General features: G+C 52.3%; 2 protein-coding genes and 1 pseudogene across 2 annotated transcripts in view; 1 reads left to right on the plus strand and 2 right to left on the minus strand.

Annotated features, from left to right (window-relative positions):
• Positions 1 to 7,802, minus strand: part of LOC139673827 (zinc finger protein 16-like) — a 76,944-nt gene extending 69,142 nt beyond the window's left edge. Inside the window, 3 exon segments of the mRNA XM_071559648.1 lie at positions 4,919 to 5,578; positions 5,767 to 5,845; positions 7,676 to 7,802. Coding sequence (XP_071415749.1) covers positions 4,919 to 5,578; positions 5,767 to 5,818 — 712 coding nt within the window. The 5' untranslated portion in view covers positions 5,819 to 5,845; positions 7,676 to 7,802.
• The window catches only part of LOC139673813 (zinc finger protein 850-like), a 408,695-nt gene that overhangs the window by 20,129 nt on the left and 372,559 nt on the right, over positions 1 to 16,007 (plus strand). The window lies entirely within an intron of this gene.
• On the minus strand, positions 7,929 to 14,145 carry LOC139674144 (olfactory receptor 14J1-like; annotated as a pseudogene).

The following is a 16,007-nucleotide window of genomic DNA, read 5'->3' on the forward strand; positions in this document are numbered from 1 at the left end:
TTCTTTTGTAGTTAATGGGTCCCTCTGAGGGACATAACTGAGAAAGTGTCCTGAGATTCCAGTTAGAAAACAAAGAGACAATGATGACAAATATGGACTAGGAAAGAAAGGTCACTCTGATGCTGAGGAAAGTGAGAAACATTTCATTAACCTAAAGGTCACAGCCGTGACACCCAGCCTCTTGGAAGGGAGATCTTGTCTCTCCCTCATTCTTCAGGGCTCTTCCTTGGGCACCGGGGCACTGGGATGTGGAATAGCAGGGACAGGAGGATGGGGTGGCACCTCCCAGGCTGCTGAGCAGGGACAAGGAGGCAATGAGGCCCCAGGGCTGCAAGGCTCACTTGTCTCCTCATGCCATCAGGGGCACACACAGCAGCCATGGCCAAAGGCCTGCACAACTTGGCTCTCTTGGGGCCTTTCAGCTTCTGCACATCCCTGTCTCCTCTCCAGCCCAGGCTGTCCTACGGTGTCCATGCCCTGCCCCTTTCCCTGCAGGCTGTCGGCATCCCCCGGCTGCCCCACCTCGCTGGCCCCTTCCTGCACTGACATCTCTCCCTCCTCCCTGGCTCTGCCTTGGAGCACAAAGCCTTGAACTGATCCAGACTCCTTCAGGGGGATGTGTTGTACCACAGCATTTCCTTTGGGCAGAAATTCCTTTCTCCTTCTGTGCAGTCTGGACCTTCCCAGTTTCCCTTCAAGGCCTCTCAGGCTTCTCCTGTTCTTTCCTCAGTCTCCACCACACTGGGCCCAGGGCTTGGAGGCTTCCAAACCCCTTCATACGATATCTCTGGTATTTAGCCATGAAAATGTTGTGCTCTTAGTGCAGGAGAGACACAGTGACACTTTTTGCCAAAGGTTGTATTGGCAGAACAAGGCACAGGAACTGGAACTGAATTCCATTGGATGTCAGGAAGAAATATTTTGTGCTGAGTGTGGCAGGAACCTGGACCAGGTTACAGAGTAAGTGGAAACCCCATTCCTGGAGCTGCCCAAGGTTTGGAATTTTGTACAACCTAAACTTGTCTAAGGTGTCCCTGAGTAATTGAAGTGCACTTTGACTAGTGGCTATTTTAGGTCTCTTCTAACCCAAAAAGTTTATTATACTTTTTTCCTATATCCCCAACTCCTTCTCCACAGGGTTGCAAATACCTACATGCACCATGTTGGCATTTTAATGTGACCTAATCCCCAACACTTTATGAAAATGTAAAAACAGTCCTTTTAGGGACATGAATTTCAATGACTTTGGAGGAACCTTTCAAAACTCAAAATTTGCAAAGAAACTAATAGAGATTTCCAACATCTCTGCATGAAAGGCTGCCCAAGTGATCAGTGACAGCCCCCCAGGATGGCCTTGCAGCACAGGTTGAGGGTTTTCTCACTCAGGTCCTGAGACTCAGGATGGGCAGCCAGAAAGTGCATTTAGGGACTGTACAAGACTTGCCATGGGATGTCCAGGAAATGACCAAAGAGATTTGTGGAGGAACAGGCATGATAAAACAGAGTAAAAAGGCTATGAAGGAGCTGGGCCTGTGCAAAGAGGTGACTGGTCCGTGCCTTTTTCTGGCTTTGCCCTGTAACTGATCCCACAGTCTGTTCCATTTTCCTAATCCCTCCATTGCCAAGAACTTTCTGGGAGAAGGGATCTCTGTGCTCTGAGTATGGAGGGAGGTCTAAGTGCAAACGACTGGAGTGGGAGCCACAATACCAACAGATCTTGTGTTCTTTGGGGGCCCAGACTCTGGTGAGACTGGTGTGTGTGCACAGAACACTGGTGGGGGTGTGGGTGGGTGTAACCACCAGTAACCATCAAACCAGAGTAACCAGTGAATGGCAAAGGCCTGGGAGCCGCTGTCTGAGATCATCTCCTGAGGGATTCACATTGTCTGGGTGTCTCTGCAGCTCCACATCTTCTCCTGACATGGCAGAGCACACAAACAGCCCATCCTTGTGTCCCTTTCCCCACTCACTGTGCTTTGGTTTGGCCCAGAACCCGCCCGAGGTCCCTTCCAGGATGAGTCCCTGTGCATTTCCCTCCCCCATGGACCTTCCCTTCCTGATGTAGCATCTGTGGGGCAGCAGAGCTGGGTCAGTGCAGGGCCAGGGCTGGCTGTGACAGGGGCCATGAAGCCACTGCCAGGAGATGAAAGCAAGGACAGTTTGCAAAGAAAGTGTTAGATATGGGGACTGTTTTTGAGGGAGGGAAAGCTTGGCTGGAGCTGGCATGTGAAGAGGATGAAAGACAAGGGGTGTTGAGGGAAACAGGGAATGCTTATCCTGGAGAAGAGGAAAAGACTTTTTCCCCAGTTTCAGGGCCAGTGCAGAGCAGGGTGGCCACAAGTCCTGGCTGCCTTCCTGCCTGCCAGGGTTGGTGGGGTTGTGTGACAGAGCTGCCCCCAGAATCAGAACCTGGGGGGACTCTCCCACCTGCCCCACTCCTTCACCTCCCCAAGGATGGAATTTCTCTTGTGTGGGTTCCCTGATGTGCTGGATGACCTCACAATGCTCCCTGGCCAGAATGTCTCCTGAGGGCCACCCAGGCTGCTGCAGTGGAAGTGACCTCACAACCATCACATTCCAGCCATATCTCCTTGGCCTGAGTCTCCTCTTTCCTCTGCCACCCTCAGGTCTCTGCTTCGATTGTAGGAAATGATATAACTTTTCTAATATCATCATGGTTTTAATTAGCCTTTTAATGAACTGCTTGAATTAAAGACAAGTTGTGTGTTGGGCCTTAAATCTCTTTCAGCCAGCACTCAGCAGAATTTAACCTACCACTGTGAGAACACAGCTTGGGAAAAGTACTAATTCTCTAAGTTTTGTTAAGTGAACCTTGATATGCTTTGATAAACAAAGCCTGGGACAGAAAGATGTACTGTTGATGTTGGACATCTGGAATGCAGAATTTATGGACCACAAGGACATTTGCAGAAACCAGCAGATAAAGAAGATGGCTAACAAGGACTTAGTAGATGTGATGGAAAGTCCCAGCCAGGAGAAAAAGACTAAAAATATGGACTAATTAGCATAGAGAGGGAGAAGTCCATAACCAATAGAAGATAAAAATTAATTCAATACAATTATGTCATTTACAACCAATGAACATTGCTTGCTTTGTTTGCTAAAAGCTGATAAATAGGTGAATAATTGATGCATTGGTGTCTGTGTGAAAGGCAGGATTTCTGTTGGACAGACACATCCAGCAATTGGAATAAAGTGGTGCCTTCCTTTCTAACACCAAACATGCAGTGTTAGGGGGTTTTATTACCCCAATCATTTCAGAGGGGTTTGGCAACAGCATGAGCAGGTTTTGATTAATATCTTGTCTCTCAATCCTCCAGAAATACATCAAATCTCACCAAATACTCTCAATTAGCTGCACCCCCTTAAACTGCCACAAAACATGCAAAGACCCCCCAAACACACTCAGAGCTCACCAAAATCCCCACGAAACCCCCTTCTGGGGGAACCTTTAGGGGCACCGGTGGTGCTGGGACCCTCCTGGCTGTGGGTGAGGAGCTCTTGGGTGAGCAGCGTGGGGGGTGGGAGGAGGGGATGGTGGGAAAGGTCTGAGGGGAAGGGGATAAAAGGGGTGGTTGGACCCCCACAGTGAGCGAGAGGGGAGTGGGACCCCTCTGAAAACAGAGTGGTGCTGGAAACTGAGGACTGGGAACAACGGGAAAAGGGATGGGAGAGGTCAGAAAAATGGGGAAAAAGGGAGGGGTGGACCCCCAAAACTGATCAGGAGGTGGATGGACACTGGGGGGATGAGTTGTAAGGGGTGGGAGAAGAGGGAAAGTGTGAGCTGTGACCCCCAAACTGATCTTGGGGGGGCCTGGGGATTGAGGGGACAATGGGAAAGGGGAGGAATAGGCAGAAGGGTGGAAAATGGGGATTGGGCTGACAGGATGGACAGTCCCATGGGGGTCTTTGGGCAGAGGGGGGATTGGAAAAGGGGGCTCTGGGGTGTCTCCCTGAGCTCCCAACCTGCTGTGTGGTGCTGGGGCTGCTGGAGAGGGGGAGGCACCCTGGGGCAGGGGAATAATGGAAGGCTTAGGGTTTATTTATTATTACAAGTGATCAGATAAAAGATGTCAATCAAAATTATTTACTACACAATATAAATGCTAAACCTACCAGCAGTATAGTGTGAGACAGGACAGTGCACCATCCTAGAGCAACTGATGAAGCAATTCTACTAAAGCTATCACAAAAGAAAGAATTATTAAGTAGAGATCAATGGAACTCACCCAGCCCAAGGGACCTGGGGAGATCTCTGCTCTCAGCCTCGAGGAGTGACCTTGGTGGGGGCTCCCACCCTAAGGGAGGAATCTCCACACAAACACCCCAAGAAGGGATATATTGGAAGAACCTGCCCCTGTGAAAGGGGATTGGACCTTTAGAGTATAAAGGGATTGACTGACAGCCATTTGACTCCTGGGGTTGCCTCACCATCAGGATGTTAATCTGGGGTTGAAACCAGAGTGGAGTCCCCTCAGCCAACCACTGATACATTTGCAAACAGGGCATTGTTTGCTTGGACATTCCAATGAGGGATGTCCCGGCACAGGCCTAAAGCCATCAAATCCCCTCATCCCACAGGATTTTCAAGGTCAGCTCTGTGTCCTGATGGATGTTCCTCCCACTCTGTTCACCCAGGTGCCTACAGGGAACCAGGAGGATGAGGAGACCACCAGCCAGGTGTTTTCCCAATGTGAGTCACCAGGAATGATGGTCACCAAGACTCTACCCAAAGTGGGTCACCAGGTCTTTACCCAACATGGGTTACCAGGTCTGTGCTCAACGTGGGTCACTGTGGATCATCCAATGTGGGTACTCCAATGGGTGATGGAGCTGGAGCAGCAGACGAAGCTCTTCCCGCAGTTGGGGTACTCTGAGGGCTTCCCTTATTGGTGGGTCCGTTGGTGTTGGGTCAAGGAAGAGCTCCGGATGAAGCTCTTCCCACACGCCTCACACCTGTCTGGCCTCTCCCCAATGTGGATGCGCCGGTGGGTGATGAGGTTGGATTTGTGGTTGAATCTCTTCCCGCAGTCAGTGCAGGAGAAGGGCCTCTCCCCGGTGTGTGTGCGCTGATGCTTGAGGAGAACTGAGCTGGTCTGAAACCTCTTCCCACACTCGGAACACTCATAGGAACGTTCCCCGGTGTGGATCCTTTGATGGCGGATCAGCTCAGAGCTTCAGCTGCAGCCCTTCCCACATTCCCCACATGTGTAGGCCCATTTCCCACTGTGGATCATTTGGTGGCGGATCAGGCTGTAGCTCTGGCTGAAGCTCTTCCCACATTCCAAGCACTTGTAGCGCTTCTCCCTTGAGTGGCATTGCTGCGGCATCACCAGGTCAGAGCACCTGCTCAAGCCACGGCCACCTTTGGGGCACTGGGTTGGTTCTTCCTCCTCAGAGCACACAGGTCTAGTTTTGGAGCTTCTCCTCCTGGGGTATCTCTGTGGATTTTCCTTCCCGGTGACTTCCTGGTCTGTGAAGCCGTTCAAAACAGCCTCTGCCAGCAGGTTCTGCCGGGGGGATTTGTCCTCCGTGCTCTCCGTGCTCAGCTCGGGGCCTGGGGCAGGAAGGAACAAGCACAGGCAGGGCATTTGCCTCCGGCCCACAGGGAAGGCCAAGGACATCCCCCCAAACCCGGCCCCGGCAGGACGGTGTCGGCAGCGGGGTTGTCCTGCAGCCGGGGCCATGCTGGGCTGGAAGATGCAGCACAAGGGAGGGGCAAAGGGGCACTGACTTCCTCCTCACCTGCCTGGGGGTCCTGGGGCACCTTCCTCTTCCTCGCAGCCTCTTCCTCCATCCTGACAAGCTTTGGAAAGGAGAAATCCTGGTTTGGGGGGAAAAATAAGGTTGGGGGATCCTCCTGCCCAAGTCCATCTCTGGAATTCACCAGGCATCTTGTGCCCTTAAAACCCTCAAAAACAGTAAGATTAAGTAAATAAAAAACATCTCAGGAGTTTCCTCTCTCTGGTCTCTTTACTTTGGGGTTCTGGGGGTCTCCCCTGTCTTGGCCGCTGGGGGTCCCACGTCAATTGAGGGTTCCCCCTCTCTGGGGTCCCTGCCCTCTCCAGGCTGCCGGGGGTCCCGGGAATCAAAGGGGTCCCTCCTCTCTGGTCTCCCCACTTTGGGATTCTTGGGGTCCCTCCTCTCTGGGGTACCCCTCCCCAGGATGCCAGGGATCCTGAGGGTGCCCCATTTCCGGGATCTCCTTTTTGGGATCCCACGGGGATCCCTGAGCAGAGAGTCAGGGCATAGGGGACCTCTGGCACCCTCGGCATTCCTAATTGGGACCCTGGAGAGGGGGAATCCCAGAACCCCAAAGGGGTCAGATCACAGAGTGGGGACCCCTGGCATTCCCAGGATCTCCAGCAGCCTGGAAAAGGCAGAACCTCAGAGAGGGACCCCCAAAACACAAGGCACCCCCAAGAGCCTGGAGAGGAGGGACCCCCAGAACCCCAAAGTGGAGAGACCACAGAGAGCAAATTTGGAGGTGATTTTTGGTGCTTTGAATTCCTTTGGCCTTAATCTGCATATTTTGGAGGGGGTTTTGGCCAAATCTTGATGGTTTGGGGTTTTAGGGGATCTGTGCCAGGCACCTCCATTTGGGGGGATGGAAGGATCCCAGGATTTTCCAGCATCCAGACATGCTCCCCAAGCAAAGTCCCTTTGGGGGTGCCTCCCTTTGTTCCCCACACTGAGGTCACTCCTCACTCGCTCACACCATTCCCTTTTCCAAGAGCATCATCCCCAATTTCCCCCTTTCAACTTGCAGAAAAAAACAACAAATAAACCCCATTTTCCAGATTTTTGGGCTGCCCACGTGTCTCACTCAGCTTCAGTTCTCTCTATTTCAGCTGTCACTTCCAGATCCCAGTTTGGGGCTCCTGAGGTCTTTTAGGGGCCTCTTGGGGCAGTTTGGGGGGTCCTGGGATAGTCTAGGGGGGGTCCTATAGTTGTTTTGGAGGGTCTGACGGCAGTTTGGAGGTCCAGAAGTACTTTGGAGGGCCAGGGAAGGGTTTGGGGGGTCCTGGGGTGGTACAGGGGGAGTCTGAGGGAAGTGTGGGGGACCTGGGAAAGCTTTGGGAGACCAGGGATGGTTTTGGGGGATCTGGGAGCAGTACGGGGGTTCTGGGAGGGGGTTTAGGGGGATCCTGGCCTAGTTTGGGGAGTTCTGGAAGTAGTTTGAGGGCCTTGGGGCAGTTTGGAGAGACTGGGAGAGAATTTAGGAGGGGTTTGAGGTAGTTTGGGAGTCTTGGGGCAGTTTGGAGAGGTCTGGGTGGGGGTCTGGGGGGAGGTTGAGGGAATTTGGCAGGTCTGGTTGCTTCACAAAGGGATTTTGGCGGGTCCTGCGGTGGTTTGGGGGGGTCTGGGACGAAATATAGGATAGCCTGAGGGTAGTTCGGTGGGTTCTGGGCAGTTTAGACGCTCTGAAAGAGGTTTGGGGGGGTCTAGGAGGGGGTTTAGGGGGTCTCTGAGGCGTTTGGGGGGGCCCGAAGTGTTTCAAATGCTCCAGAGCGTTCAGAATGGGATTTGGGGCATCCTGGGGCGCCGAGGCAGTTTGGGAGGTTCCAGGTGGGCGGTTTGGGGGTCTCAGGGATTTTTTGGGGTGATTTTGGGGGGTCCCGAGGCGGATCCCGGGGTGGGGGGAGGGGCTTACCCGGCTCCTTCACCGTCACGGCCAACACGGCCCCGGGGGGGTCCCGCGGGTCTGTGGGGGGTGGGTGGGTCGTGAGGGATCCCCAAAGCCCGCCCTGAGTCCCCGAATGTTTCCTAAATGTTCCCAATTATCTTCCAAACCACCCTATGGCGCCGCCATTGCTCAACTCTCCCGGCAGCGCCGTCGAGTCCCGCCCTCCGTCTGCGCCGCCTCTGATTGGGCGCTGCGCCTGCCCGTCACCGTCTGCAGCCAATCAGCGTTTAGGAATGCAGCGGGCGGTGACGGGACATGGAGTCCGCGCCATTTTGAGCCTGTCCCGTACTACATCTCCCGTCATGCACCGCGGCCCTTTCTGGCCAATCACAGGCGGGACTACAACTCCCGTCTCCCCCCCCCCCCACCCCCCCCCGCGCATAATCGGGTCGGTCCCACCCCCATTGCAGCCCCCCAAGTGCCCCCCGGACCCCAAACTGCCCCAGCAGGGCCCCAGGACTCCCAAGTGCTCCCCCAATACCCACTCAGGATCCCAGATCACCTCTCCAGAGTCCCAAATGACCCCCACGTTCCTTCAGAACTTACAAGCGACCCCGAAAATCATCGTTGGACCCCCAGATTCCGTGCCTGGACCCTCGAGTGACCCCCCCAAGGGTCCCCTCGGACACCCACGTTCTTTCCCAGTGCCCCATTAATCTTCCTCACACTGCAATGGGACCCCCAAGTGCCCCCCAAGTGCCTTCCAGGCCCCCAAATCCTCCCCAACCTCCCCAAAGCCCCCAGCCCCCCCTTCCCATGGGCCCTTCCCGGGATTTGGGGCTCCAAAGGGACACTTGGGGGGCAGGGGGGATTTGGGGGCACTTGAGGGACTGGTGAGTTGGGTAAGGGATTTTCTGTGGAATTGAGGGAATTCAGAGTGGAATTCAGTGGATTTGAGGTGAAATTAGGAGACTTTGGGTGGAATTAAGGGAATTCGGGATGGAACTTGATAATCCTTATGTGAAATTAAGGGGATTTCTGTGGAACCTTCAGGATGTGGGATGAAATACTTGGGATTGTAAGAGGGATCAAGGTATTTTTGAGTGGAGGTCAGAGATTTGGGATGGAATTAGGGATATGTTGGGTAGAAATAAGGAATTTTTGCACGTACTTAAGAAGATTTGAGGTGGAAATACAGAAATTGAGACATTTTGGGTCAAATTAAAGTAATTTCTGGTGAAATATATGGGATCGGGGATGTTATAGATGGAATTAAGGGAACTCTGGGCAAAAATAATGGAGATCTTCAGGAAAATTAAGAGGATTTGGCGGTAAATGAGAGGAGTTTTATGTGGAATTAATAGAATTTTGGGTGGAAGACACGGGAGATCTGGGGCAAAATCAGCAGGACTTTGATGGGTTTATAGAGATATGAGTTGGAATTAAAGCAACTTGGAGTAGAATCATTGTGGTATGAGGTGAAAATCAGGGTACCTTTCAGTGGAATTAAAGAAATTTTGAGGGTAATTATGGGATTTTGAGTGGAATCCTGGGGATTTGGGGTAAAATTGGGGGATTTGAGGTGAAAGTCCGAGGAGTGTGTTTGTTTTCAATGGTGAAACTTACGAGTTTCAGATTGCTGCAAAAATAGAGGAAAAATCCCTCTTGCCTGTGTTCAGCCAGTTCTCAGAGCAAAGCAGGTCCCAGTTGACTGATAAGAGACATGATAGGGCTGGGGAGGTGTGGAGCAAGGTTGTCCCCACTGTCAGACCTCAAGGGATTGCTCTCCAATTAGTCCAAACCTTTTCAGGAGGGAACCTTGGTCAACACCAATCAGAGAATGCTGCAATCACCTCTTCTCTAAAAAGAAAAGTAATTATCCAAATCATTTAAAATAGAAATGCACATTTATTAGAAGCTCTTTGAAATCTTTCTTCAAAACTGTGTTACGGAAATTACTTAATTAACTCTCCTTGATTAGAGGACAAACTCAGAAAGAGCCATGATCTGTTCAGTTTTGCTTTATCTTAACAAGCCCCGTGGTGCATTTGGTGCTGAGCCCTTGAACCTCAGGACCTGAGAGGAGATTGCACAAACCTTTCCATAATTCAAAGTCAGAAGAAAATCACGAAGTATCTCAAAGCACTAATGGTCCCACTGAGGGCCATTCCCAATACAGGCTCTTCACTGACTGGTAGGAGGAGATAATTGGAAGCCTTGATTGAACAAACCTCTCATAGACTCAGTTTCAAAAGGAAAGGGAAAGTATCTTAATAAATGTTGAGTCCTTTAAAGCATTAACAAGCCTCACCTTGGGCTGTTACTGACAAAGCCTCTCAAGGGACTAATTAAAGCAGATCATTGCAGGCCATGATTTCACAAACCTCTCACAGACTGGGTGTCAATAAGAAATACTTCAATAAGCTTTGAGTACCTTGAAGCATTAATGAGCCCCACTGAGTGCTGATACTGACTAAGACTCTCAAGGGACTTGTTAGAGCAGATAATTAGAGGCCATGATTGAATAAACCTCTCAGAAACTCCAAGTCAAAAGCAAAACTCAAAGTACATGGAAAAACCTGCATTCCCTTGAAGCTACAAGGAGCCCCCCCCAGGGGCCATTCCTGACAAAGCCTCCCCAGGGACTCGCTCCAGTAGACCCTTGGAGGCCACGACTGCAGGGAGGCAAAGGCTCTGGGAGCAGCTCAGGTGCTGAGCAAAGCCTGGCTTGGCTGGAGGCAGCAGAAAGGCCCAGCCCTGACCCCCAGCCCGGGGAAGGCACATCCTGTCCCTCACACCTTGCTCAGGGCTCTGCTTGGGGCACTGGCATGGGGGCTGATGCTGAGGGCAGGACAAGGGGTGACAGTGTCCAGCCTTCCTGGGGCTTTTCCAGGAGGCCACGAGACCCCAGAGCCTCAGCACAGCAGGTCTGCTCACAGCCCTTGGTGGCACAGATGATGCTGTGCCCGAGGGGACAAGGACGTGGGATCTCTTGCACTTCTGGCCCAGTGACTTGATGTCCCTCTGGGAAGGAACAAACCACCTCTCAGAGGTGTGTGACAAACCAGTGCTGGGAATGGTCATTGGGAGGGGCTGGTCTGTGACGAGTGTCCTGGGGCACCATGAGCAGAGTGTCCAGAAAACAAGGCCAGTCTGGGCCAGACACAATGTGGGGCTTTTCCCACTTGTCCCCTCCTAAACTCACCTCAGTCTCTAACACAGACAGCTCCTGGCATCCCCCTGCCACTCCAGAGATCCAGAGGGTTCTGCACTCCTGTGCCCTGATGTCATCAGTGTGCACTGGGCACCAGCGTCTACTAAAGCTTTACACCTCTGTGGATCTGCTGTGCCAGGCCATCGAATCCACACAGTGCAGTGTGCCTGGTCATCCCTTTCCTCCTCCTGGCCAAAGGCAGGAACCCTCTGCTCCTGTTCTTGGCCAGAGTATTCACCGTCTGACCTCTGTGATACCAGACCAGAAGTCCCATCACCAGGATCAAAAGAGTTGATTTTAGTCCTTTTATGCCTGGGAGATTTCTGATTGCCTTCTTGTGTCCCTGCAGCAACTCCATGGACATCCTTCTTGGCTGACCCCTTCTCCACAGCTCTCTTCCCTCTCAGTTCACCTCCATGGGCTCCCAGCTCAAAGGTGGGTTCACCATCCCACTTCCTCATGTCTCCCTCTGGCCATGGAGAAAGAACCAGAGATCACCACATGGCCTGTGCTTGGGACTCCCTTTTCCTCTGGCTGGGGCAGGAGAGGACTGATCTCCTGGGCTGCCCCTGAGAGCTGAGCTGCTGGGCCATGGGGATGAGGAAGTGCCCAGAGTTTCTACTACATTTCAGAGCCAGGAGGATGCCATCTTCTGGTGTATCCATTTTGGGGGAATACAATGCCAACAGGCTGTTGGAACGTGATCCAGGAGTGCTTTGAACCTCCTCATGGCCACTGTGCAATGAACATCCTCTGAGTCTTCAGGGGTGTTTTCACTTCTTAGGACACTATAGATGATTTCCAGTGCAGGTAATTCCCTCAAGTACTGGATACCTTTGTTTCCAGAGCTCCACTTTCCTTGGGAGTTCATAACATCTTCCTGAAATGGATCTCTTGCCCTCACGCTTGAGAAGAGTCATCTCCAGAAACTGTAAATTTCTACTTCTTTTCCAATTCCTCTTTAATTTCCTAATCTCTAGCTAAGGAATCTCATCTTTTGGCCTTCATGACCTTGCAACTGCTGACTATCAGCCCTCTATCCCAACATCAAAGCAACAAGGTGGAAATCCACTCACCTGGCTGGCAGCTGGAATCTTTTCACAAGTCTTAAAGTTCTGAAGAGTTCGGGGACCAGGAACTTTGGTTTCCTGTTTTCATTTGTGTCACTCCTTTCAATTTCTTTCTTTAAAGTCTGGCGTCTTCGACTGCCCCGTCCCCTCCTGATTCTCTTTCTCTCGTCCTGCCCTCAGCATCACCCCCCATGCCAGTGCCCCCAGCAGAGACCTGAGCAAGGTGTGAGGGACAGGATGTGCCATCTCCAGGATGGGGATCAGGGTTGGGCCTTTCTGCTGCCTCCAGCCAAGCCAGGCTTTGCTCAGCACCTGAGCTGCTGCCCAGAGCCTTTGCCTCCCTGCAGTCGTGGCCTCCAAGTGTCTGCTGGGGCGAGTCCCTGGGGAGGCTTTGTCAGGAATGGCCCTTTGGTGAGCCTTGTTAATACTCCAAGGGACTGCAGGTTTTTCCAGGTGCTTTGGGTTTTCCTTCCCACACTGAGTGTCTGAGAGGTTTGTGCAATCATGACCTCCTGAGGGTCATAGAACTGGGAGGGAGCAGGGCCAGGACAGCTGAACCCAACTGGCCCAAGGGATGTTCCCTTTGATGCAGGGCTGTGCTCAGGGTGTTAATGGGGGGTTGGTCAGGAAGGGCTGATCTGTGTCTGGGCTGGGCTGGGCATTGGGCACTGAGTGGTGAGCAGTGGAGCAATGGTGTTGTGCACCTCATGTGCTTCTTCTGAGTTTTATTTGTTATAGTTCCAGCTTTTATTACTGCTATTGTTGTCATGGGTAGCAGTAGTGTGTTCAATGAGGGTAACACAGAACACTCACCAGATCATTTTCCCTGTTTCCTGCTGTAGCCCCTGCAGTTACAGGGCTCTGTTTGCTGGTTCACATGCAGGTTTAGAGCCCCTGGAGAACAAGCAAACAAGGAGCCTCTATAGAGTCTATCCCTTGGCATGTTCTTGAGAGTGACTTTGCAAAAAGCCCTAAGACTGCATGTCCTGAGCTAAGGAGAAGCCCTTTCCTGATGGAGCTGCTGTTGTGGAGCCCAGCTGTGTCCCAGCAGTGCCCATGGCCTGTCCCTGCCTGTGAGCCCAGGATGGACATGCAGCAGGTCTGTGTCCCAGCTGGCAGAGGACCAAGGCCTTAGTCCAGCCCAGGGGCTCTGCAGGAGAGTGTACAAGTGGAAAGAGAGCAGGTCAGCAAAGGCCCAGTGCTGGTGCTCCCTGGCAGTGCTGCTGTGCTGGGACTCTTTGCCCTTCTCTGCACACATGGAACTGCCCAGTAAGTGCCTGAAACTCTCAAATCAAAAACCCCTAACCAGCCAGGCAGGGCTATTGCAGGAGAGTTTGTTTAAAAATAGAGATAGCACAATTACTCAAGTACAGATTTAAAAGAGTAACATTATTGAAAATAAAAATTTAATTAGATGAGAGGATGAATAAAATAATTTAATCAAGCACAACATTATGACAAAAAGAACCCACTGGCCACCAACGAAAACCTGGGAAGACAAACTGAGCCTGTCGTGAGTTTTCTTGTGAACACTGTACAGATGAAAACTGACAGGTTCTTGCTGTTGGAAAGCATCCAGTCATCATTTTCCTCACAGCATCCTTGAGCTCCTGGTTCCTCAGGCTGTAGATGAGGGGGTTCAGTACTGGAGGCACCACCGAGTACAGAACTGACACAACCAGATCCAGGGATGGGGAGGAGATGGAGTCAGGCTTCAGGTAGGAAAATGTGCCAGTGCTGATAAACAGGGAGACCACAGCCAGGTGAGGGAGACACGTGGAAAAGGCTTTGTGCCGTCCCTGCTCAGAGGGGATCCTCAGCACAGCCCTGAAGATCTGCACATAGGAGAAAACTATGAAAATGAAACAACCAAAAGCTAAACAGGCACTAACCACAAGAAGCCCAAATTCCCTGAGGTAGGAGTGTGAGCAGGAGAGCTTGAGGATGTGGGGGATTTCACAGAAGAACTAGCCCAGAGCATTGCCATGGCACAGGGGCAGGGAAAATGTATTGGCTGTGTGCAGCAGAGAGTAGAGAAAGCAACTAGCCCAGGCAGCTGCTGCCATGTGGGCACAAGCTCTGCTGCCCAGGAGGGTCCCGTAGTGCAGGGGTTTGCAGATGGCAACGTAGCGGTCGTAGCACATGATGGTGAGGAGGGAAAATTCTGCTGACATGAAGAAGACAAAGAAAAAGAGCTGCGCAGCACATCCCATGTAGGAGATGGTTGTGGTGTCCCAGAGGGAGTTGTGCATGGCTTTGGGGACAGTGGTGCAGATGCAGCCCAGGTCTGTGAGGGACAGGTTGAGCAGGAAAAAGTGCATGGGGGTGTGCAGGTGGTGGTCGCAGGCTACGGCGCTGATGATGAGGCCGTTGCCCAGGAGGGCAGCCAGGGAGATGCCCAGGAAGAGCCACAAGTGCAGGAGCTGCAGCTGCCGCGTGTCTGCCAATGGCAGGAGGAGGAACTGGCTGATGGAGCTGCTGTTCGGCATTTGCTGCTTCTGGAGGTGGGGCACTGTCCAAGGAGGAAATAACAGTGACAAATCAGATGAGATATTTCTGAGAATAATCACAGCCATTTCCAAATACCCCTTTCCCTTCTGCTCACACTCCCCACTTTTCCTTTTTCAGGAAACTTTGCTTCATATCCATGGCTGGAGCCCTGCTTGGTGCTCACTACATTTCCCATGAGGAGCAGCCCCTCTGCCCACTGGCTGTGAGGGTCAGCCCTTCTCTGCTCCAGTGGGGTCATGGCCATGGTGGGGGCAGGGCCCATCCTGGTGTTCAGCTGTGTCAGATGAAACTGCTCCTGAAGCAGAAAGTTCTCATGGGCATCTGCACTCCCAGTTTTGAGAAGATTTCAGGATTCCAGAAGACAGTTTCAGAGGTTTGGGTGTTTTGTTATTGACTCCCCTCATCTTCCCTGTGGAGTTTTCCTGGATGGCAGAACCCCTCAGCATTTGTGCTGCCCTGAGGAAGAGCAGAGCAGGGCTTCCCAAACACGACCATGTCTGTGGCTTAGTGCAGAGTGAGGGGAGCTGCTCTGTCCCTCTGCCTTCTTCCAGCTGCCCTGGGCTTGGGCCTTCCTCAGAGAGAGAGTGACCACACTCCCATTTTTGTCTTAAATTCCACTAGACACTGTTGAGAGCAAAGAGATCCATCACAGACCACTCAATGTCTCAGCCTGGCTCAGGGTCTCAGGGACACACATGGCTCATCTCACCAACTCAACACCATTTCCTGGGATGGGCACAGCATCTCTGCCCCTCTGCACTGGGGATTTCAGATAACACAATTGTGCTATGAAGATGATTTGCATTCTTGAGGGCAGCTCCCAGCTTGGAAGGACATCTCAGAGAAGAGCCAAGTGTCCTGACAATGGGGTTTGATTCTGGGAAACACACCTCATTCTCCAGGACCAAAGACTTCCCTGGCCAAAGCCCCACAGGTCAGAGGAAAATTGGAATGTCACATTCTCAGGGAGCCACCTGCCTGTGAGGAACCACAGGATCAGTGATTGACTCTGTAGCTTGAACTCCCATCCCCAGTGAACCTGACTGAGAGAACAAGGAAACAATTCCAGTAACATGGGCAAGTTGAGAAACAAGGAAATACTGCTGGGAGAAGCCAGGGCAGAGTGCACTGGACATTCAGGGCAGCCTCGCCCTGAGCCAGCTGTGCCACCTCCCAGACACCAACAATACCAGGTAGTTCTCAGCCCCTGTGCAGCTCCTCACAGTTCCCTCTGCATGACAAACCACCAGGTATGTGGCTTGAGAGCTTCATAGAAATCCCTCCTTTCACCTTCTCCTTGAAGTATCCCCTGGAAAATATCCCAGAGTGCTCTAGTTCTGTAAGCAGTCCTCACCTATGAAACTCTCACTTGATAGCTGAACAAACCTGCCCTGCCCTGCCCTGCCCTGCCCTGCCCTGCCCTGCCCTGCCCTGCCAGGGTTTGCTCTTTCCACCCACAGCCTCTCCCTCAGCACTGAGGGAGCTCCCCAGGCCGACTGAGAGCTGACCCTGGCAGGTGGCAGAGCTCCTGCCCTGGCACAGCACCCTGGGGTGCAGGACCCTG

The sequence above is a fragment of the Pithys albifrons genome, chromosome 7 (genome assembly GCF_047495875.1).
Source record: "Pithys albifrons albifrons isolate INPA30051 chromosome 7, PitAlb_v1, whole genome shotgun sequence".
NCBI classification, from domain to species: Eukaryota; Metazoa; Chordata; class Aves; order Passeriformes; family Thamnophilidae; genus Pithys; species Pithys albifrons.